The 23,591-nt window shown below is 39.8% G+C and overlaps 1 protein-coding gene across 1 annotated transcript in view; it reads left to right on the forward strand.

Annotated features, from left to right (window-relative positions):
* The window catches only part of LOC140351477 (E3 ubiquitin-protein ligase NEURL1-like), a 46,851-nt gene that overhangs the window by 12,810 nt on the left and 10,450 nt on the right, over positions 1–23,591 (forward strand). The window contains exon 3 of the mRNA XM_072437326.1: positions 843–1,164. Within this exon, the coding sequence (XP_072293427.1) occupies positions 843–1,164 (322 nt within the window). The remainder of the gene's footprint in view (positions 1–842; positions 1,165–23,591) is intronic.

Consider the following 23,591-nt stretch of genomic DNA (forward strand, 5'->3'; position numbering starts at 1 on the left):
GTATTGAAATGTATAGAAAATATCAGTAGAAGCTTGTAAAGTGATGATTGCAAATTGAAATAATGTCGGTGACTGCAAGAAGGTCCTGGTGTGGAACTGGCATTGCCTTGTCGGATTCTGGGTGGGTTCTTTCTTTCAAAAACCTCTCAAACTATATGATGAATAACAGTCAGTTACACAGTGGTTCAGTTTAACTTTAATACAAAACAAATGCCTGTACCATAAAAGCATTCATACAATAGTCACACCAGCAAAAAAATAACCATCAAATTTTGGTTTTAGAGGGATACATTTTTGTGTGACATGGCTAAAAGTGTGAATTATTTAGTTTCATGATTGTTATGTTAAATTACGTATATATTTGTTATTTATAAGAAAAAAAGATTGGAAAATTATGATTAGTAAATACAAGGAAATATAAATCATGATTTGTTTTTTGCCATATCCCCCAACATTAGGGACAATTACTTTTGTCTTTTTATAGTAAATTGAGACTTCAAAAATAAATGATCAACAAAATAAAAAGTTGGTATTGTGACTAAAAGCTTCTAGATTGATATTTATTAATGAAGAGTATTATTGTTTACTCGTTTTTGACATTTTGATTTAATAATTTCCCTGTCTTATATTATATTATTATAAATAGGTCTTTTTGTATAATCTGTATAGTCTAGATTACAATGATCAAAATACAACTATGATTATTTTATTTATAGTATTGCAGCCTTAACCTACATGTAATCATCAGTGCAACATTCCAGTTTATTAACATAATTTAAAGTTAAAGATAAAAGTTTAAAAAGAAGCAAAACCTCATGTATATTTGATCACCATTCCCCCAGATCACTAAGAAGCAGTGCTGCTGGAGCGGAGCGCTGCGTCTGGGCTTCACATCAAAGGACCCGTCGCGGATCAACCCGGACAGCCTCCCCAAGTACGCCTGTCCCGACCTAGTGTCCCAGAGCGGCTTCTGGGCCAAGGCGCTCCCCGAGGAACTCTCCAACGAAGGCACCGTCATCTCCTTCTGGGTGGACAAGAAGGGCCGGGTCTTCTACCGCGTCAACCAGTCCAACCCCATGCTCTTCTTCAGCGGCGTGCACATGTCCGAACCGCTCTGGGCGCTCATCGACGTGTACGGCCTGACCAGAGGGGTCCAGCTGCTCGGTGAGTCCAAACAACGCACGCCATCTGATTCTGTTTACAGGCCAAGTAAGTGGTTCTGCGGTGGATGTTACCTCAACGCAACAGCTGCTGCTACTCTCGTTTTCCCCCCAAATCGGCAAAATAGCGCAGTGGAAAAAGATGGTGGAAGATAAGGCCGACTGTGCCGTTGGAATCAAAGTGTAAAAAGAGGTGGGGGAAAAGTTGAGTCCAATATGTTCACCATTCCGTTGTAAATTGTTAGTTCAAAGAATGATTTCCAGTGCATTCAACACTATTTTTAGGTCAGTCATTGTGTGCAAATGTTCTACTAACTCTGATGTGCAGTTTTATACACTTCTGGTTAATTCGGCTTGACTTGAGTACAACTCTCGTTTCATGCCTTTGTTTGTGTCCTTGATTGATCAGTCAGTAGTGTCTTAAGACGAGACACTGCAGGTGAAGAGGAACAAATCCTAAATTTAGAGTTGTCAAATTGAAACTTCCACTTTCACTTACAGGAAGAACTTATATATTCCAAGAAAAAAAATTATTACAAGTTTTTCAGCATATGTTTTCCTATAAAAATAGGCTGGGCGGGAGAGCCGCGGCGCGGTCAAATGGCCGTGCAGTTTCAGGGACCGCAGTTTCCATTTCCCTTATAGCCCGTTATAGCCTCATGGCTAACCCTAATCCTAACCTTAACCCTAACCTTAACCCTAACCCTAACCTTAACCCTAACCCTAACCCTAACCCTAACCTTAACCCTTAACCCTAACCCTAACCCTAATCTTAACCCTAACCTTAACCCTAACGCTAACCCTAATCCTAACCCTAACCTTAACCCGGCGCGGTCTAAAACGGCGCTAAAACGCGGTCAATTAGTGGCGCAGTTTCAGGAGCCGCGGCGCGCGGCTGGCACAAAAATAACATGGCAGTTTTGGCCGCGCGCCGCGGCACTGCAGACACTCCCATAAAAATAAGCATTTAATGTGTAAAAACTGCCGATAATGCCCATATTTGGAACATATGAGGTATAAATGTCTTATTGTATTATGTTAAATACAAAACAATTTACAGAGGAATGTTTTTTTAACTTAAAACTTTAATAATTCAGGCTTGGAATTAGATATTAACAAATCAAAGTTGGTGTGTAGGTGCTACTTAAAGAGCTCATCTTTATGTCCTTATTGGAGATAAATGCATTTTGATGAAACAGTCTCAAAGTTACGATCTATGGATGCAAGTTTATTAAATTAAATAATAAAACAAATGTAAGTGCAGATTAGACAACTTTGTAGTTTCCAGGTGAAAACCTTTGAGAAAGAAAACTGGGCAAATTTTTGTCTCACTCAACCAAAATTTGTATTGTCAAACAATTTATACATTTCTTGAAACCATAGAAGAAAGGAAAAGGCATGTTTTCACGCTTCTGGTCGACTAATGCAAGTCAATGAAGAATTTCTGAATCCGACAGCAGCATGAATGAATAATGCACACTTGAATGGTTTTATATTGTCTATTTAAAGGGATCAACTTCCTCTCAGAGTTTACACTTTCCTGTGATTGGTTGAATCTGCCAGTCACTCATTCATAGAGGCTGAAAAACAGATAGAAAGAAGGAAACCATGGCCAAAATGAGTTCTGATATAGAACACATTTTCTCTAATTATTTAGAAATGTTCCTTCTTGTCCATTTTCTCACTACATAGTGTGAAAGATGATGGCAAATGTGTTCAAACTTCACAGCTGGAACTGCTTTGTTGTTTATGTGTCTCTGGTTAGTGAGACTCCAGATGGCAACGTTTAAAAAATCATTTTACAAGTAAATGTTTTAGTCTGCCATTTAGAAATCATCTACCAAACATTGACCCCCTTTTTATTGAAGCATAGAAATCAGAACTCTCCAGAAGAATCATCTCAAAACTACTGATCGTAACAACAATTTTACTAGATGTATGAAAAATCTTGGGATAAAGAAAGAAACTGTGTTATAACTGATGAAGAATCTCATGTTTGGAAAGAATTCTGTTGGAAAAATGTATCAGGCTATTTTATAACACCATGTCAAAGTGCACATTATTCACAAGGACAAAATGTGGCTGCCAAATATCTCATCACGATCATGTGCTTTGGGACTGTCCAGTTATTCATAAATACTGAACTGAGATTAATGAGGCACTGCAGACAGTCTTCAACACCGACAGTCACATTGACCATAAAACAAAGTATCTTGAATGTAAAACTCCAACAATGGAAACGATAGATGGATACCTGTGGAATATACTTATGGCTGCAGCAAAAACAAAGCAATAATAACAAGGAAATGGACTGAAATAACATTTGACATGAAGAGACTACGGTAACTTTTGCAACTTAAAAAGGGATAAATTTGCCGAACATTGGGACAAATAGGAGAGTTACTAAGCGGGACATAGGCCTTTTACGGGCAACTCATTTTCATTTTGCTTCATATTATATAAAAACATACAAATCAAGCAAAATAAAGGAATCATCTCCCAATAAAAACAGACAAAAACATAGCTTTCACTGAAGATATCATCCCGTAAAACATCTGCATCTCATTCCTCCAAACAAAAGACTACTGTACAGAGTGGACAAATAGGCATCCTTGTGGATACCTCTGCGTTTATTTATAACCATATCCAAGAACAGCCTTGGCTCCGTGCACAGAATAGAGTCTTGTCAGTGCAGTTAATATAAATAGAAGAGTCTTCCATGGCGTGCAGATAGGCCCATTTAACCTCATTTCCAGCGCTGCGGTTGACAGTGAGAAGCGTGCTATCTGGTGAGGGGCCGGCCCGTGTCCAGCGCTAAAGTGCCACTATCTCGGGTGCCGTGGCCTCGGGTGCTGATGGCTCTCGGTGTAGAACAGGGAGGAGTGTGTCGGGCATCACGAGAGGCTAGACAACACAGGGATGATGTCAGCTGAGACGCGCTCTGGCTCGACTCCCTCTTGGGCAATCAAACCAAAGGAATGTCTCACGCTGCCCAAGCCGAGCCCTACGGTCATCTCAATGTGGAGATCAGGTTTGAGATTATCGACAAAGGAAACATGGTCAGGCTTTTATTTGCAGATTGGACTTCTTTACCTTTTGATTTTAATTCACTTTTTGTATTTTTGTTTTTTTCTTGCTTGAGTCTAGTCCTGAAGCATTAGTTGCATTTGTAAGTTTAAAATCTTGCTCAAAGCTCATGAAAATAAAACATATAAACATATACATTTTCAGTTTACAAGAGTGTTCACAATGTTCTTAAAAGTTATATTTTTTGACATTTCAACCATCAGACAGTCCCGCGCACTTTAAACCATCGTGGTTCCGGAAGTAAAATTTGCCGTCATTTTTCCTGTAAACTTTAATATAAAAACGTTAATATTCAGTTGTTTTCTGTTCAAAAATCAAATGTTTTAGGAAAAGAATACATAGCAAGCTTGTACATGAACATGCAAATATGTTGTGAGGGTAATAGATGTGTACAAGTTCAAATGTATTTTTGTTTTTATTTTTATTTAAGGGCAAGAAATTCTTTGAGTGAGGTTTGTAGTAGTAGTGGTAGTGGTAGTGGTAGTGGTAGTGGTATTGGTAGTAGTAGTAGTAGTAGTAGTAGTTTGAAGAAGAAGCTACATCTAATGGTAAAACAGTTTTTTCATCAACAACATTAAATGTATGTTTTTCCCGGTGTCATTTTGATGTAATTTCTGCTTTGTCTGTTGTAAAACATCTTCTCTTTGCAGATCACAATTATTCAATTACTAAATGAATTAACTATTGCAATAATCGATTAGTTGTGATTATTTAAACAGCTCTAGTATGTTGGTACACTGGTACCAATATACTTAAAAATAACAGAATTATATATGTTTTAATTCAGAGCCTTCTCACCTCAGTATTCTTGTGCTATTGTAATATAACAACGTGTCATCTTTTTGCATAAATTTGAATTCCTCTTTATCATGTTAACTTGCCAATCTCCCTTCAAACTAGTGCATAATTGCTGCTTTCTGTTCTACTAAACACCCTTCATATCGGCGTAGCCTATTAGCATGCAAATCTGCCTTTTGTACACAGGCCCCCCTCTCGCTCTCTTCTCCGCTCTTATCAGCCACTCCAACATTTCTGCGTGACAGCGGGAGATTACTCGACTCCACGAGAAAAATCAACATTAGCGTCATTACTGCAGCTTTTATAATCGTGCTCAATTAAACTGGCAGAGCTCTAAATCCCTCTGCTCCTCTGCTGGTTTTCTCACATCGATCACCTTTATCCCCATCAACGCAGGCTTAGAGACGAGAGCGGGGCCCTCAGTGAAGGACTGAAGGAGCGCTAAGCTGTCTGTGTTTAGTCGAGAGCAGGCTCAATCTTGAGAGTCGAGGATTGTTAGTGGTACGACTCAAAAACACTTCAAACGGGGGGATAACTTAAAGGATCTCTACACAATGTTGAATCATGAGTATAATATTTTATGAATGAACTGTTAGCTCTGCCCACTTTGTATCTTCTTTCATGCTGATGTTGAGCCATGACATAGAAACACACTTGGCACGCACATGGTTCGAGTCTTGTTTTGATTGGATAACATTGTGGTGATCGTATAACCAATAGAATGCATAGGCAATATCATGCAGTCTTTTTTACCATCCACGAATAGAAGAAAAGCTTTAAGAAATCATGATCTTCCATTTGAAAGTCATTGAAATGGTTTCAGCAGCAGCGTTTACACTTTCCTGAGCTCTGATTGGTCCTGCCCAAAGGGAGGAGTTAATACTAAAACTGTTAGGCTGTCTGTGATGTATTTTATCTGCATAATAGTGATATATTATCTGCATCATTAGTCTAAGAGAAAAACAGCATGTGACACTGTATTTGTGAAGGTGTCGTAAAGCTGGGCAGGGGAATGTTTGCCCCAGGGAGGGGGTGTAATAGCCCAGGGGAGTTAGAAAAACATTCACCAGGCTTCATCTCTACGGAAAATACCAACTGTTGTAAAAGACAAGTGCCTTGATGTGAAGCTGACCAATGAGAAATGTGACCCGCCTATTCCAGAATATCTAATAAAACCAACCTGCATGAGAAAAAACGGCGTGAGACGCAGGAGGGTGACCGGTCCCGGCGTTTTTCCCATGCATGCCATACAAATGTCTGATATTTCTGTGTCGTTTCATATTCTAAGTTGAATTGTGTTCTCTGTGTGTTAAGGAATAGCATTGTATGTCTCATTCAATGACATTTTCATACCGCCATTTCTATTTAAATAATAAAATGACCTCTTTCACTGGTCTCTCAAACCATCTTTTCTCTCTGCTAAATAGTTTTACGTCATTGTCTTCAAAACATGTGATTTATGCCTTTTAGATGAAGACGCACGGCTGATTGTAAACCAGTATTTGAGTGTCTTTTGAGGGATTACATCAACACATTTTGCACAAATGCTGCTTTTACAATAAATTATATGCAGTAGAAGTGTTTTCCTGAACTTGAAGCGATAAGAGCCTGGTATAGGCTCATTTATGTCAATGCTAAATGAAATCACATGTATATATTAGTGTAAAGAACAAAGAGGTCGAAGTGTAATTCAAACTTTCTTTCCCTCTGCCACGTGTCTGTCAATGGTAGCCAATCACAGACTGCACCTTTGCCTTTCACCCAATCACTTTTTTAACAATGTTTTTGTTCTCCTGTCTTTATTCCTTCCACCTCTGCTACTGTTTTTTGACTTTCTGGCATTGACCGTTTGCTGAATGTCTGTGCGCTCTTTCTCCCCATTTCATACTCTAATCAATAATAGTCTAATGAAACAGGGGGAAACACACAGGGACACATGTTGTATTATTTGGGGAAACAATGGCTGTATTTTTGTGAAAAAAAATACACCCATTACCTCTAAAGTGACCAGAATCTGCATTATGAATCTATTTGAATTTGTTCTACACTGTTTTCGTCATGACAAATGAAATGATAAAGAGGAGCCAAGTTCACCTGTTGTGGGTAAAGCAGTTTTATCGCAGCATCAGACCAGGTGGGATTATACTTCACTGCTGTTGTTTTTCTTCTCATCTCAGCTGCTAAGTGAAGCGTTGCTGATTGCTGTAAGTAAACCCAGTTGCTCTGTGCGTACGTGACCTTTATTTGCCTTTTGAGACTGAAAAAAAGTGAGAATTATTTTTTGATGCTGGCATGTGGCTGTCAAAGAAGAATTCATTTTTTTTATTATTGTGAGTCATTATTATGCACTGTATAACATGTATATATGCAAAACTGGTTTCTTAACAAATAAGATTGTCTTTACGCAAAATAATTTGGCCTCTGGGAGTATTTAAGCCCTTGTACTACCAAAGCTTTTGCAAAGAGAAACAAGCAACCAAGCCTTTTTGGGGGGGATTAAGCCAAAAACAAGCAACCCCAGTCTCATAAGAATTCCCCTCTAGTTGTGGAACATAATGAGCTATTTTTAAACTACTTTTGATCAAATGAACATCCTGAATAAGATTTTTTTTTGTCTCAAATGACAATAAAACGTGCAGGGGCCGAAGCGGTGGGGGACCAAAGCAGTGGGGGACCAAAGCAGTGGGGACCAAAGCAGTGGGGACCAAAGCAGAGGGGACCAAAGCAGAGGGGACCAAAGCAGAGGGGACCAAAGCAGAGGGGACCGAGGAGGGACAGCACACAAAAAAGCCGTGACTGATTCGAAACCCACAGCAAACATGTGTGAGGGACACAGAGCCGGACCGACATACGTAATGCGTAACATTTGGCCAAACGTCTCATGTCCCCCTTTGCCACGGCTCTGCGCCCCCCCCCAAACAGGCGCGCCCCACACTTTGAGAAGCTCTGACTTAAGTCACTTTTTATCACTGGTGGTGGATGACAGACTATATTTTCAGCTGGTGGATCTTAAAGTGACTCATCTGCCACTATAGATTACTTAGGACAAGCAGCCGTGAGCCATCTGCTGTCATGGTGACCACAGTGTACGCATATCGAATCATATCTGTTATCTCCATAGCTCCATATCTCTTTATATGGTCCCATACACACAAACATGTCTTGAGCTGACTGCATTAGTGTTACTGTCAATCCCAGGGGCCCGTATAAGAGGACCAGTGAGTGTTGTGCTAAACATTAAAAGAACTATTGTATGATAAGTACAATTTTAGTATGGCATGTGATGGTTTTTATTTGAATATGTTTTCAATAATCAATAACCCAATTAGGATTCAGTCATAATGTACAGCCTATGCAGAATCCCATGCATTTTCACAAAATTAAATTTATTTTAGCCCAAAATCAGAGCCGTTTCTTCGCAGGGAACACATTTTGTTATTTTATCAGCAGAACACTAGACAATCCCCCCTAAATAGACAGGATATTGTGTTGTTTGTAGTGGACATTCTTTATTACCCAAAAAATTGCCACCTTTGTGATTTAAATGGGCCAATACAAGTGGCAATTTTCAAAATATTGTGCAGATGCAACAATATGTAAATTATGAATAAATGGGGTTTTATGACACAGGGGATGTCATTTCTTTGTTTGTTATGATTATTGTTATTATCATTGTGAGAAGAAACATCACTATTTGACCGTCATTCTCTATTATTGACAGATGACAAAATAAAAGTGAAATCGTTAATTTTCTTTAACATTACTGTTCCAATAGTATGTGCCCAGCTTTGTGAAATCAAACTTTCTGATTGTCACGTTTTTGAGAAGCAGAAAAAGCCTCATGAAAAGCACAATACATTTAAGTGTCCTTATTTGAAGTAAAAAGTGAATTTAAATAACTTCAGTTTTCTTTTAAAACAGTCACAATTATTAGTTTAATTGAAGCTTGACATCCCTGGAAACAGTTAAATACCTAAAGTACAAATTAGATTTTTTCTTTTTTTTTATCTAGCAACAAAAAAAGAAGTGTCTGCCGCGCTCATTCCACCGTTAGTGTTCACGATGTCTCATTCTGGCTGTATATGGAACTCCCCCACAGCTGGTTAGTTTCCGAGCTAAGTCGTTATCAAGGGAGCGCAGTCTGGTAGCCACCCAGCCATGCCAGGGGTCAGAGGTCAGACAAGATCAGTGCGGCCGCTTGAAAGCTGAGATGGGCTTACGTAAGAGGAAGCCAAATGAATCTTCAGGAATCAAACATGGCCCGGGGGTCTGTCCTGTCCGACAATGTGAGCGGTGCAACTCAAGAAAGATCCCTTACATCACTGCGTTTGTCCTGCCATCGATGAAGACTGCAGCGCTTGTGAGGAACTAAGCTGTTTTGTACGGGCTTTACTGAGAGATCAGGACGATACGTTTGAAAATGCACCTGACATTTAACACCAAAACAGAACAGGAATAGGATATGAGGTCAGGAATTATAATGCAAGATGAGTCATGGAACAAAGAATGTCTTATCCCTGGGTTTTAAGATAAGATAAGATATTCCTTTATTGTTTTATCAAAGTATACGCAATCAAGTATATGCAAAATAGCATCTATGAATAAATTGTAGGCCTTGACAACTTTACTTAGGTGCTTAATAAATACTTTCAAATACTTATTGACATCTTTTTGGGAATGGGCAGTAGATCAGAAGGTTGTAATTTATTGTACCAAATGGGGTTAGTAATGACTGGTAACCCATTATGTTTGGCACTGTGGTTGAGGCGCTTGCATTGCTGCCTCACAACAAAAAGGTGCCCGGTTGGATTCCCGGACCATGTGGAGATTGCAATCAACCTTTTTTTATTAAAGCACTTTGATACCTAAAATGTAACTCAAAGTGCTTTACATTGGATTAAAAACGATCCCACGTTAAAACGCATGATGCTGAGTACAGATAAGCCAGTAGAGGAATCAGAGCAGGCTCCATGTTCAACCCTACTCAATTAGAACATGCTCTATATGCTTTGATAAAAAGGCACAGTCCTCCATCATGCCTGAGAATATGGAAAAAAAAAAAAATTAACAACTACGTAGAGTAAACATTACGATTTTCAAGGCCAAAATAATTGCAATTAATGATACTGTCACAATAATTATTCAAATAGGTTATGGTTTAATTATGTTATAGGAATTAGGGCTGCACAATGTTTAGCAAAAATATCAATATCCCTTTGCTAACCATAACTCTAACCAATCTCCCTCCGACAGAAATCTAATTGATTTGTAAAAAAATATGTTTCTTTTAACTCATTTTTGTCAGTTCTGTTAAGTTTTTATTTTGACAGAGTTTGAGTAAATACAATGTCTTGCAGCCCTAATGGAAATATAAGCAAATTAAATGACTTTAGACATTAGTAATCTTGGTGTTAATAAGTTCTATGTTATAAAATTGAAATGACAACAACAATGACAAAGTAGCTTTTCCTGGCTGTAAAATGATGATTATCTTTGTTGGCAATAATCACGAGTGTCCAAAAAATGTACTATATATTTGGCTATTGTCCCATGCCTACCACATGTGTAGGAGTTATGAGTTACTGTCACCTAGTGGTACATACGCTTTTCGTTCTCAAAATGTGTTAGCAATAATGAATCAAAAATCAGGACACAAATCCTAAACTTTGTAAGTATTTTTAGTTCCATTGTTTCCCAGCTGCCCAACACATCTGGGAATCCTATCTTTTCCCAGTGAAAAGGAGATATGGCGAAATGGCCTGCTCCTTTTACACATGTACTCTCAACTCCAATGTGTTTGTTTATGGGGCCGATCCTCCGGGGACCACCAGCCTCTCCCGTCTCACAGGTATGATGGATGCCTTCCTAGTTAGATAAGCCAGTCGAATCAAAGACATGGAGGCAAGATGCTCCACTGGGGGTTTGTTTACTGGGGCTAGATGAGTCACTTAATCACTGACAGGGCGCTAGTGATCCGTGAGACCCGCTACGCTAACATCATCTGCAACCTGCCTCTCTCCAGTCGTTAGAGGCAGAGCAATCCAAGATGGCTGCCGGGCGCCCAGGTGATTAGAGAGCGCTGACATCTATCATCTCCGTACATGACATAGGGATACATTAGGCCCGAAGAGGATCTTTGCAAAGGTTAAGTTAGGTATTTGTAGTGTTTTTGACAGGGTAAAGCTGTTTGAAGAATCACTCTTTTTATGTTGGGCTTTTGTAAGATGCTTCATGCTTTAGGATCCAGCTTCTGTCCCAGTTCATTATAAAGTAATTAAGCCAAATGAAACCTGAACCTGTCAAATTAGGATTCTCCGCTGTGAGTTATATGCAGACCAATGTGCCAATGTTTTTGGTGGTGTCAAGTAATTCATCATGCAGTTTTGGGAAAAATGTATGCAAATAATGTTTTGTTTTAAATTTGTTTTGATTATGTTAGCAGTGGTTTTTGAAGTGATAAAAGTACTTGCTACAATTATTCATGTTACTCATAAAAGTGATGGGTAGAGCGGTGTGACATAACCTAAAAGTTTTTTAGTGAGTTTTTATTATAAGTCACACAGTCTTTTTCAGTCATTAATAGGCTTTTAGACTTTGCAGAGCTTGTCTGTCACTAGACTAGAGGTAATGCTTCTCTAGACGTAACAATTAAACGCAATCTCTGTCTGCCTCACTTTGCAGCTGCAAAGAAAATAAGCCTCAGAGTGAGTGTTATTATATCACAATATTCCAAATTTCATATTGCTCCGAAAGCAAATAACAATATGATACGGCCCGTCTCTATATACTGAGTAGAGCTGAGTATTACCAAGTACCTCACGATGTAAAACGTATCCCAGTACATGCTTATGTCTAAAAGGTCAAAATTGATGTTTTAACATGTATATTATAGTATAATTTCATTATAATCAATGCACTGAATATCAGGACACAATTGTCTTATCGACAAGTCACTTTTTTCAGCTCCGCAGATTCAGCTTTAACGCAGTTGACATCAGGTGCTCATTATTTTATGATTAATTTATGTAGTTGGAAAGTATCAGGATACTTCTCGTACCAATACGCATATTGCAAATAAGTCAATCACAATAGTAAGTAGTTGTAGTAGGCAGTGAGTTGATAGAAGTAAAAGTAGCGCCACAGTAGTTTAAACTTAAGATAAGTGGTGGACGTTTAGGTTTAGTGTCACTTTAAATGTTGTAGTTGCAGGATTTGTCTTTTTTCTTTTGTGTGTAGTAAATTGTACATTGCTTACATACAACATTTCTGTCGTTTCACTCAAGTACCACATGAATGTTCCTCTTGAGATATAACAATAGCGTTGCAATGTTGAATGATTGTGCTTGCTTTCCTCTCTTTGTGACTATTTTGGTGCGCGTTCCCTCACTCTCTATCGCTCTCTATCACACATATTGTTCACCTGTCAGCGTGGATTATGTGCAGTTACTGTGTGCTAGATTTGTGGATACAGATTTTTACATTCAAAGAGAGGACCTAGATCTACGCTATGAGGGGAGATAAGCCGTCTGGTGCCAGAAAATGAGTGCAGGGCTGGGCCTTGTGACAGGGAAAAAACAACAATAACCATGATCATATTGATTTATCTTGATTTTCAAAAGATCTAACAATTTTAATTCTTGATTAAAATTAGATCTGTGTCTCAAAATTGTGCCAATTTATTTTTTTAAATTTTAATTACTTCATGATATTGATTTGCTTTTAATCTAGTCATCTGAGAGACACTGCAAGTCGAGCCTAACCTTCACAAATAACGTTTTATTTGAGTAGTTTTGACTATTGACATGTCATTTCTTCCATGTCTAATACATTTCTTCAATAGATTAGTTCTGTATTCATGTTAATGGGTTGTCACAAGTATTAAAAATGAAATACTAATTGATCTCAAAACTAGTATTGAAACCAGACATTAGTTTGACAAGTATCGTCCTGGGTTTGGGTAGATGATCGTGAGCTTTATCAGAACTTGTATAAGACAATGTACCTGTAATAACATGAATAAAGTGCAGTTATTTAGTGTTGAAAGTCTAAAATGTCTAAAAGGAGAGCATTTTTCATCAATGCTGTATTAATATTGTTATCAGGCTTATTCTTTAGTTTGATGTTTTTGAAATGTCAGTTTTGTGACTACACTATTGGATACTAAACCTCCATAAACCAGACTAATTATCCAACAGGTCCAAGGAAAGATCTTCTCAGTAGGTTTGGCTGGAACAGTACAAAAATTGCAGTGTGGACTTGTTTTTGGCTCATCCAATCAGATCTGCTCTTCTTTAATTTAGATGGATGAAGACCAGAGGCGCTTGATTACCCTACACCACTGGAAATGGGTGTTGTAATAATGCAGTCAATTTCTAGTCTGCAGCTTACGGCCAAATCCTGCACACACAAAAAATAAACTAAACAATGAGCTGGAAATGTTGTACGGTAATAACAATATGCAAAGTCATCTATCAAAAGTGTGTCTGTAGCCAGCGGCGAGCAGCAGGCCGAGTGGGAAGGAGGAGACCTGTATGGTGTCGATTTGGATCATTCTTGGCCAAATCAGTTCACAATATCTCCAGAAATGTTGAATAAATGTGAAATGGTTATGAAGGGGTATGTTAGCCTTTAACACTGTGAATGAGAATGAAACTAGGACACACCGTTCCTATTTTGAGAGTCTTTGCTCTGAACTGTTCCGGTCAAGATTGTCAGGCTTGAGCAGATACCATTTTGGGTCAAAATATTGGAGAGCGATGACTATGAGAAGATAATAACTGAGTTGTACAGGCCATGTCCAAATAGGTGCATGATCCACTCTGTGTTCTTTTTTGTTCAAGGATAGAGTCGAGGGATTTGGGGAGTTTCTGTCAGCAAAGTGTAGTTAAAGCTGAAGTACCTGACTTTATTCTTGTAAATGAGTGAAAATGAAAAGCAACGCTCTGATGTTGGCTTGGCTGTGCTATTTATGTATGTGCATATTTTGATGTGCCATAGTCTTTATATGAGCTAGGAACTATTTTATGGTTTGAAAATAAGGTACCCCAGATTTGAATCAAATGTAGATCATCAGTTACTTCGTTTACATGCACGCCAGGAAGTGGCCTGGTCCAATTTAATCACCTTTCTCAAATGTATATGAACGCGGGAAGTACAATTGAGGTGTTTTGAATTTCAAAGTTTCCAATAACACGTTACAGCTCATACTGATGCTGCATGTAACACTGTAGAAGCAGACGAGGAGAGGCGTTCAACTGCCTGAGGTAAGAGTTTGAGTTTGGACATGAACTCACTCGTTTTAGATCAGCAGAGAGCTACAGCCCCTCCACCACGGGCTCGTGCGCTTTGTTTTTATCTGCTGCGTTAAAATGAAAAAAACTAGCAGGGCTTCATTAATGTTTTTATTAGCCATTATAGCTGCAAAGTTCCTGTACCGTGCTAAATAAGAAGATGGCCCTGAATGTACCTCAGTGGCCCCTCGCACATAAGGGGTTCTTTGACCTGCTGTAGTAAATGTATGACGCTTTGAGCTGGAGTAAAAGCAGTTCAGACTCCGACCACCATGAATCACGTACACCGGATTCATGTGTACGAAGAGGGGTGATGTGTCTTGCCCACTGACACAAGAATAATCATAGCCAATAACAAGATTTTGGCTCTCATTGTACATTTTCACCAACTCAACCGCTTGTCTACACACACACAAACTGCCAAGCTTAACACAGATCCCCTTCTGAGAACAGCCTCTTGACAAACAATTCAGTCCTTCAGTGTTGTTTTTATCAAACTCCATGTGTGCTTTTCAATTTACACTCCATTTCCTCTTGTAGCTCGACGTGCAGCACCTGTCATTACGAAAGCACATTTGAAATCATTACCATCAGTGATTGCAACAGCGTGAAATAATAACTCTTTGTAATCAACAAGATGCAGAACGCCGAATATAGCCGTAACCTTGGTAACGGTGCTTGAGAAAGAACTGTGCGTCAAGAGGAGGGAGCAAAACCGGAGAGCAAAAATTCAGGCAATAAATGAAGGCACTTAAAAAGAGCGCTGGATCATAATGTCTTTTGGTTAGTGCTTTCTGTTCGGAGCGGCCGACTCTGACCTTGGAGACGAGACATTTGCAAGCGTTTTGAACCAGTGAACTTGGTTTGAACGTTAAATGAATCTTCGAGCATAAATCTAGAACAAAATAAGGAGAATGAGGACATCAGGAATAATAGTTCATTTATTGGATACATTTTTCTTACGTATTTGGACAACCTTGTGTTTATGCTAAATGGAGACAAAGGTGGTGTTCACACGTGCACACAGACCTCAGTCATACTGGGACTAAACCAGGACTAAACCAGGACTAAACCAGGACTAAACCAGGACTAAACCAGCACTGCAACTGGCCTGACCCCAAGTCTACATCAGGACTATACCGTAATCAAACCAGGACCAAAGTGTGAACGGAGCCATTCTGTATTTACAAGAGCTGCAACTGATGTATATTTTAGTAGTTGACTAGTCAGTACATTAAGGTCTTTTGAAATACAGTGACTGAAGGCTTCTAGATAGAGAATATGTATGAATAAAGTGTATTATTGCTGAAAATCAGAAATGTTTGAGTCTCAACAGGTCAGGGGACTCGACCATTCTGGCGTCTCTGCACAAATGTAACGCTGAAGGTCACGATCACGATTGCAATCATCAAAAAAACCACTGCAGTTGTTTGACTAGTCACAATTATTCTGATTGTTTGTTACAGCCCTAGTTTGGCCGATATATCAGGCCATTATATACCATGTTTGGCATATTGGCTATTGGCTTTAAAACTGTTCTTTATGGGTTGGTTATAAAGGTTAGCAGTAAAACTAAATAGTGTCATGTCTGAAATGTGTTCTATTGACATTAGTTTTCCTTATTCAAACTCAATTATGGACCGTACTTGAGTTTGTAGACATTTACATTATACATTTTGGGGGAAATGATCAAAATCGGCCCTACACATTGGTCCAAAATGTTGGCAGAGTTTATCGGCATCAACCATGAAAAGTAGATCACTGATGGATACAATATTTCCCTTTTTTGTCACGTAGAAGACCATAATATAACGTTTCACCTTTACAATGAAGAAGATCTTTCAAAAGCATGTCATAGATGGAATAATAGATCGTTTTTCGGTTGAAAAGTTCACCATTTTAATTAAACAGCTTTCAAAATACTTAAAAAATGGAGAAATGTGAAATATTATAGAACATCTCCTCCTCACATCTGGTCTGAGGACATCACGTCAGGATCCCAGCGCTCTTATTCATGCTCGCTGTGTTTTTAGTGATCTCAGAACTGGAGATTTATTTGATTTGGGAAGCTAAATAAATGGTATTGGACTTGCTGTCAGCATCTCCTCGGCTCTGCTCTGCCCCGCCCTCCTCTGCAGGGACAAGAGAGCTCCAGTTGGAACCCAAGACGTTTGTGGAGAAATCCAAACAGAGCTGTCCTAATGGAGCCTGTCGGGTTTGAGTCAGGACCAGGGGAAGCCTTTGGAGAGCAGATAATCACTTTCAGATGAACACTGAGGTCCCAGTAAAACCTCTCTCCAGCTGGATTACTGTAACTAAAACAAGAAGAGGATGTTCTAATTGAAGGATCATGCCAGAACAAATTGGGGAAAATAGAGGACATCTGGTGTGCTGAAAATAATGGATGCGCACCAATATTTACATGTTTAAGATTCCGTTTGGGAATCACAGTGTCATGGATTTGAGATGTGTTGCTTGTTGAGCACAAAATATAGGATACAGTTGAGCTAATCTAATAGTGCTGTATTTGACTAAAGTAATTCTTGGTCAACTGCTGCACGAGTTTGTCCACATGCGATGAAACAGCAATGATCGTCGGGAAAATCGTGTGTCGTGGCTCAAAATGATGTGTGTCAAAGGTTTCACAGTGAGACAGGGATAAAGATTAAACTTAGAATGCCGTACGACATAAGACAAGCTGCGATTTATATCAAACTTGTCTGAAATGTTGGAATCTTGGTCGCATCGAGAAACACAAGTGCTCCTCGATGTAATAGCAGAGGAGATCTGCCGTGAACAGGACCATAACCCGTTCCTTTAGTGACTAGTTAGCATGTAGCGCTAGCCTCGGTTAACCAGGACAAACCACACAAAGCCCAGAACCTGATATTCATTTGGTTGTAGCTGTAACTGATTGTCTGAACCATCGCAGTGGGACTTTTTATTATTTAAGTTTCCCTCGTTTTGTAGTTTGACATCCATAAATCAATAATCTTCCACCTGGCTCAAGATATTCCCTGATGATCCATTAGTTGTCTAAAAAGGACATTGGTGTGAAACAGGCAAAAGCTCCAGAACCTTTCAGTATCTCTATGATCTGACCAATAATCTGACACAAACTGCACTCACAGGACTACAATCACACAGTTTATGCATCAACACTATTAATAAAGAATAAAGCAGCAAAGGGCAAGATTTAAACATAGCTCTATGTTTAAATCTTGCCCTTTGCTGCTCTTTGCCATACATAGAACCATTTTGTCAAACGTTTAGAAAGTAACGCTCTGAATTGAGATTGTGACAGTGGGAAATTTTGAACACAGCTTTCCTCAGCCCTTTAAAAAGACAGATGTGGTTCAAATAAGTAGCGTGTGTGTTTAATGCCTCTTCGATAAGTTAGGCTCAGGATACTTTTGAACGGCCTTGGGGCCAGTTGGACAGAGGACATCCCTGAAGTGCTCCACGGGCTTTAGCCTTCACACATTTAGCAGTATCACAGTATGAATCTACTGGCAGCGAACCAAAGACTTTGATGTTGTGGCGTGCCTGTCATTTGCAGCTGTACTATAACTTCAGACACATTGAATGGGCTTAGAATGGCTCTGGATGAATCCCTGAAACTTCCATACATCTTCACTCGTCTCATTCATTTCAAAACCTTTACTACGCAGCTGGTAAACGTCAGCTCTTTGGCAGAAATTGTCCGTCGCTTTGTTTCGTTTGCTTCTCACGCACTTCGTGTGTCTTTGCGTTTGCGTCTAGATTCACCTCCTCAGTAGACTAATGTGAATATGAGTCTGATTGTAATAAAACACACAGAGTTTTGAAGCTTAAAATATAGAAAACATGATGTGTCCCCCAGTGACCACTGTTGTCTTCTTCTACAGTGTGTTACATGCTTGCGCTTCCTGCTAGATTGCCCCCGGTGGCCGTTAGCCAGTAAAATGTATAAATCATACGCACCGTTGTAATGACCACAGGGTTCAAAGCGTGGGGGAAAGTAGCGGCTTGAAGTCCAAATTCCAAAGTTATGTTACACAAAAATAGGTCTGTAATCTTGACTGATACACATCTTTCGGATGGAAGTAGAACTCGCTTGATTTTTAAAACCCTGGTGACTACCTTTGGACATTTTCTACGATTACATGATAATAATGGATTTCATCCCTTGTAATTTGGCTTTATTTGATTTGATACTTGACTCCATCTCACTTTGGTCCTAACCTTGAGACGTGCTACCACTTGACATATTATCTTGACCAGGATAGCTCTCCTTAAAGGGCATTGACGCTGATGATTTTCCCCCTGGGTGTCTTTCGTCTCCAAGACCTGCCCTCTTTGTTTTGGGACCTAACTTTCCCCTTGTCCGGACAGATGACTTCACTCACTCATGGAGACGTCAGAAGCTGTGGGGCATTGCCCCCAGGCATGCTCACTATCCCACACACACACACTCACATGAACACGGGCAGGGCAGTTGACCTTGTGCAGAAGGTTGCCGCTTTGCTAAACCCCCAAAGCCTCTTAATCCCTGCTCCAATGGGTCGAGGAATCAACTGAACTTGATGCCATTGTCTAGACTGGGATGAAATCAATTTAGCAATGGGGTTCATTCCAAAAAGCGTTAGGGCTAATGATGTAGCTGTATATAGAAAGGATGGCTCCTCATATTGGAGGTGGGAGAGAAATGTACAATATTGAAACAGTTGTTTAGGTGTCATCTATAATTAAAACTATTACAAACTATCTCAAAATGAGACCAAAATGTCTAGTGTAATCTCCCAAACAAGGGTATAAAGTGACCATAAAGTGTTTTTATGGTCTATTCTAGGGCTGTTAATCAATTAATTACAACTAAGCCACTGTTGTCATCTAATTTAGAAATTGAAAAATCAATATCTGGGCTACAAAACATGCCATGTGCCGAGAGAAGAGGTTTATGACTCAGACACAGCAGGAACTACATCCAAATGACCAATATTCTACGAAACAGCCAAGACATTTACAGGCACATTTTTGCACATTTCTGATGAATTGTTAAAATGTCATGTGAATATTGCAATTGGAATACGCCAATACTCGTTTTTGTCAATACTGCCCAGCCCTACCTATAATATGTTTTAGTGTAGGAGCCTTGAATGAAAAAGTGCTGTGATTGAATCCATCCCTATTTAAAAGGTGAACTATGAAACATTTCTCCGTGTAGCTCTTAGTGCTTTACAAGGAACGTTCCACAGTATAACAAATAATCTATCTTGCACATATTCAATAACAGGTGATTTTGAATGCTTGAAAACACCTCGAAAAACATGCATTCTCCCTGTAAGCGGCGAGTCCTTTGCACAGATCTGACTTGTAACTTGCCCCCATGTGACACCTGGTTGTCGTCATCATAGATAAGTGTAATGCCTTACAGTGCAACATTCTAGGTAAAGCATCTCCAGAGAGACAGGATTTTTGTGTCCATATAGGGTGGATTACAGTATAAAATGAGATGAAGAGTGGGGAGAGACACAAACTCACAAACTCAGCATGTTTCTGTTATTGTGTAAATCCAGTGTTGTTTATTAGCAAACACTGACGTTAGTTACAGCTGCTTTAGAGACTGTTTGGATATGTTAGTTGTCAATCAGGTTGTAATTGTACTAATACGTACAAACTCGTTTTGTCCCTGATGACGTGGACTTAAGACTTTCTCACAAGCACTCGACTCAACAGAACATCTGGGTCAATAGGTCAAGTCTGTCTGATATGTGTGTTCTGGTATAGTGCTTGTCAAAATACATAACAGCACTCAAAAGTTCACTCAAAACTAGCTTTAGAGATTCGCATTTTGTGGTCTATAATCACAATTTGTGTCTGGACCACTGCCAGTTGTAGAATTTGAAATGTCAAATGTCTGCGATCTCTCGATGTTTCAAAGAAATGTGCAACATGCAGTTCTTGAGGAACAAGCCGACACCTGCCCAGTAGAGTGACATTTTAATAACTGTGAGAAATACACGGCCTCAAAGCTGCAGACAGGGAGTTGGCTTAGTATCAGTGTGGTTCAATTTCACATATTGAGTCAGATAATGTGCTAAAACAGAACATGACACACTTTCATGTGAACGTGTGTCATGCTGAGGCTGTATGATGCACAGTGCTGTATTTGTTGTGAATTATGCAACTATATTGCATTCAACTTTTCTACATAATAATAATGAATTCTAACCCATGAATGAATTCCTCACGCTCAGGACACAATCTGCCCTGGGGTCGACCGGTGGAAATGGGATGCCAATCTGTGCCAGGCCTAACTTAATAATAATGAGGCATTAGTCTTATATGACACTCATACTCTCATAGCTGCCCTGGGGCACTAACACAACCCACAGGCAATGAGGGGGAGGTCTTGCTCAAGGAGACAACAGCAGTTTGCAATAGAGCCACAGCCGCCTCATGTGTCACATGGTGTTCCTATTCCACCAAGCTTAGCCCAGCTTCTGAGATCACAAGAGGTTGGGCCTTCTTAAGGCACAAGTGCACAACAACAGCACGCAGTGGTCACAGCTGGGCTTAAACCACTACCAGCCATACTAACCACTAAGACACTGCTGACCAAGACAGGATGTTCATAAAAAAGTTGAAAGGTATCATGTGACATACATCGGGCTACTTGATTTGATCCTGTTGTATCAGAGTGTAAAAGTATATGGGTCACTACACACTACATAACACTACACTTCTCTTTGTGTGTACTGGCAGAACTAGTTATCAAATCAATATTTACCTGTGAATCAAACAGTGTGACATAAAAATCGTTCATGTGAATTATCCACCGGGTATTGCCTCATCTGTATTTAGTGTTACGTATCTCCCAGTACAGTTACAGCTGCAGTAGTACAGCAGTGTCTCCACAAGAGCAGAGAACAGAAGTATCTCTTTATCCCACACTCAGATAAGTTTGCCTTGAAGTTGATAAGGGGCTAATAATACGGGCCCCACAGCAGTACACTTGTGACTTTAGGAAGTAATTAAGTTGAAGCACTTTATCTTCTCCGTCCTGAGCTCTGTTGTCTGGGTGATAAAGTGCACCGTGGAGGTATGTCCTTGTACTGTGACTGCAGTTCTCTCTCTCCCTGTGCCCACCTGCCTGAGGGAAGCCCACACCATCACGTCACAATGTTTCAATCTTTATTATTGAAACTAAGAAATAACAACTGTATAATGTGTAGTAAAAATCCATTGTTTTTATTTGTTACGGTATAATAAAGTATTATTAAAGAAAAATACAAATCATTTTGTGCTGTTGATGTAATGATGGCCTGGATTTACTAAGTACATTTGACAACCCTCTCAAATGAATCATTGATCATCGCTGTGAGGCTGACAAACTGCATCGATGGCTTCTGCAACATTCACAAACAATTCAGGGGAAGCACCTTGCTCAAGGACTCAATGACAGAATATACACAAGTTTTAAATCGTGGCATATACAATATAATCTGGATTAATTTTAAGAGGAATAAACCTCAAAACTGACATGTGTTCATCCATTATAACTTATGTTATTCTGAAAAGGTCCAGTCAGGATCATTTTAGTATGTGTAAATTTAGCAGCTTGTCTTGTGCACAGAAAGACACGCACTGATTGAGTTCCTGTTCTATTTTTAGATCCTCTGTGGGTCTTTAACAGTTCAAAATCAGACTATTTATGACAGTGTCACGCGGCAAAGCCAAACATGTGACACTTTTAGAATGCCTTTCCTTTTAAATGATGCTTTTAGCCGTCTGATGCTCTGCAGAGCCTGTTGACAGTGCACAGAGGTGGGCTTGAGTAGAACTCAGGTGGGACACGGTGCTATGTAAACACTTACAGACGTGTGTACAGATCAGAGACACTGAATTATGACTGTCATTTCAAACATGTGGCCCCATGTGCACAACTGCATTCACACATGTGCAACACAACTCTTTACTTTAGTGCTGTCTGCAGTTTTAACACACTTGTTAAGCCGACTGGCCATCCTGACACAAAATGGACTGTGGAGAGTCATATCGGACATTTCTGAACAACTACTAACAATCAAAAGTCTCACAATGCCAACGGTCAATATCTGATTTCATAATGGATATTTGATAAAAAGAGCATTTAGGATACAACCAGGACTAATCCAAGACTACATCAGTACTAAAATGCGCTGACCAAATCAGGACAAGCCTTAAAGAATCCTTTGTAACTGCACTCTTACTCCAACTTCATTATAAGTAAAAAGGCCAATACCAGTTTAACAACTTCATATCAGGTTCATAGGTCAGAGGATTACAATAGCTGTAATGTGTCAACTCATTTGACACGGCACGGCGCAGGGGCCCGGCACAAGGGCACCGGCGTAGGGGCCCGGCGCAGGGGGCACGGCACAAGGGCTGGCACACCTTGGTCCGGGGCACGGCAAAGGGTTGGGCCAGGGAACACATGTCCGTGGGGCCACAGTGCAGTCAGACTAAAGCATAGAAAGAGAGATATGATTGAGAGCGGGCTCTTGAAGCGTGACATCAGGACTGTGCATGTCTGACAGGTCTGACATCGACCAGCAAACCCATGGACCGGCTCCAGATGACCAGTCTTTTGGTACAATTGGACTGACACATGCTTGAATTCCGGGACAGTCCTGGCTAAGACTGGCACAGCTTGGATGAATTATTGTGGTCAAATGTCGGCTTATCTTTCTTTGTTGGACCGATACTGATATCTGTTCAAAACCTCTAATATCACAGACCATCCCTAGTTCTACTTCAAACTACAACGAGGAGTGAAAGTAACTAGTATTGGAGGTAGGCCGTGTGGGCGAGGGAGACAGCTGCTCTTCATCCTGCTCTCTTGGCTGTTTTAATGTTACATAAAGCTGTTAGGACTCTCTTACTGTGATGCCCTGGAGCCATAGCTTGCCCCCCACTTAAGACTTTGATGTGTTGCTTCAACATTGACATATCTATTGTTGAACTAGAGGCCTGCGACGCCACCGAATGTGTGAGCCGGAATAATTTGTAAATTGCTGGAAGACATCCATTTGTTCACAGTGGCGGCTATGATGAATGAGCAGCCCTCGGTCAGCCCATGCAAAATAAAGCAGTAGTTTGCAGTTGAAATATGCAGAATACAAAGCGGGCTCATAAATTACCTGGCTTCTTATTGGCTTTTTCCAAGTGTAATAAGTCAAAATTGAAGCGCTCAGGAATTTATGGGCACAAAATTACAGCAAAATCAAATAAA

Source organism: Eucyclogobius newberryi, unplaced genomic scaffold, assembly GCF_026437365.1.
Source record: "Eucyclogobius newberryi isolate DKJ021-1_F unplaced genomic scaffold, fEucNew1.0.hap1 SCAF_8, whole genome shotgun sequence".
In the NCBI taxonomy this organism is placed as follows: Eukaryota; Metazoa; Chordata; class Actinopteri; order Gobiiformes; family Gobiidae; genus Eucyclogobius; species Eucyclogobius newberryi.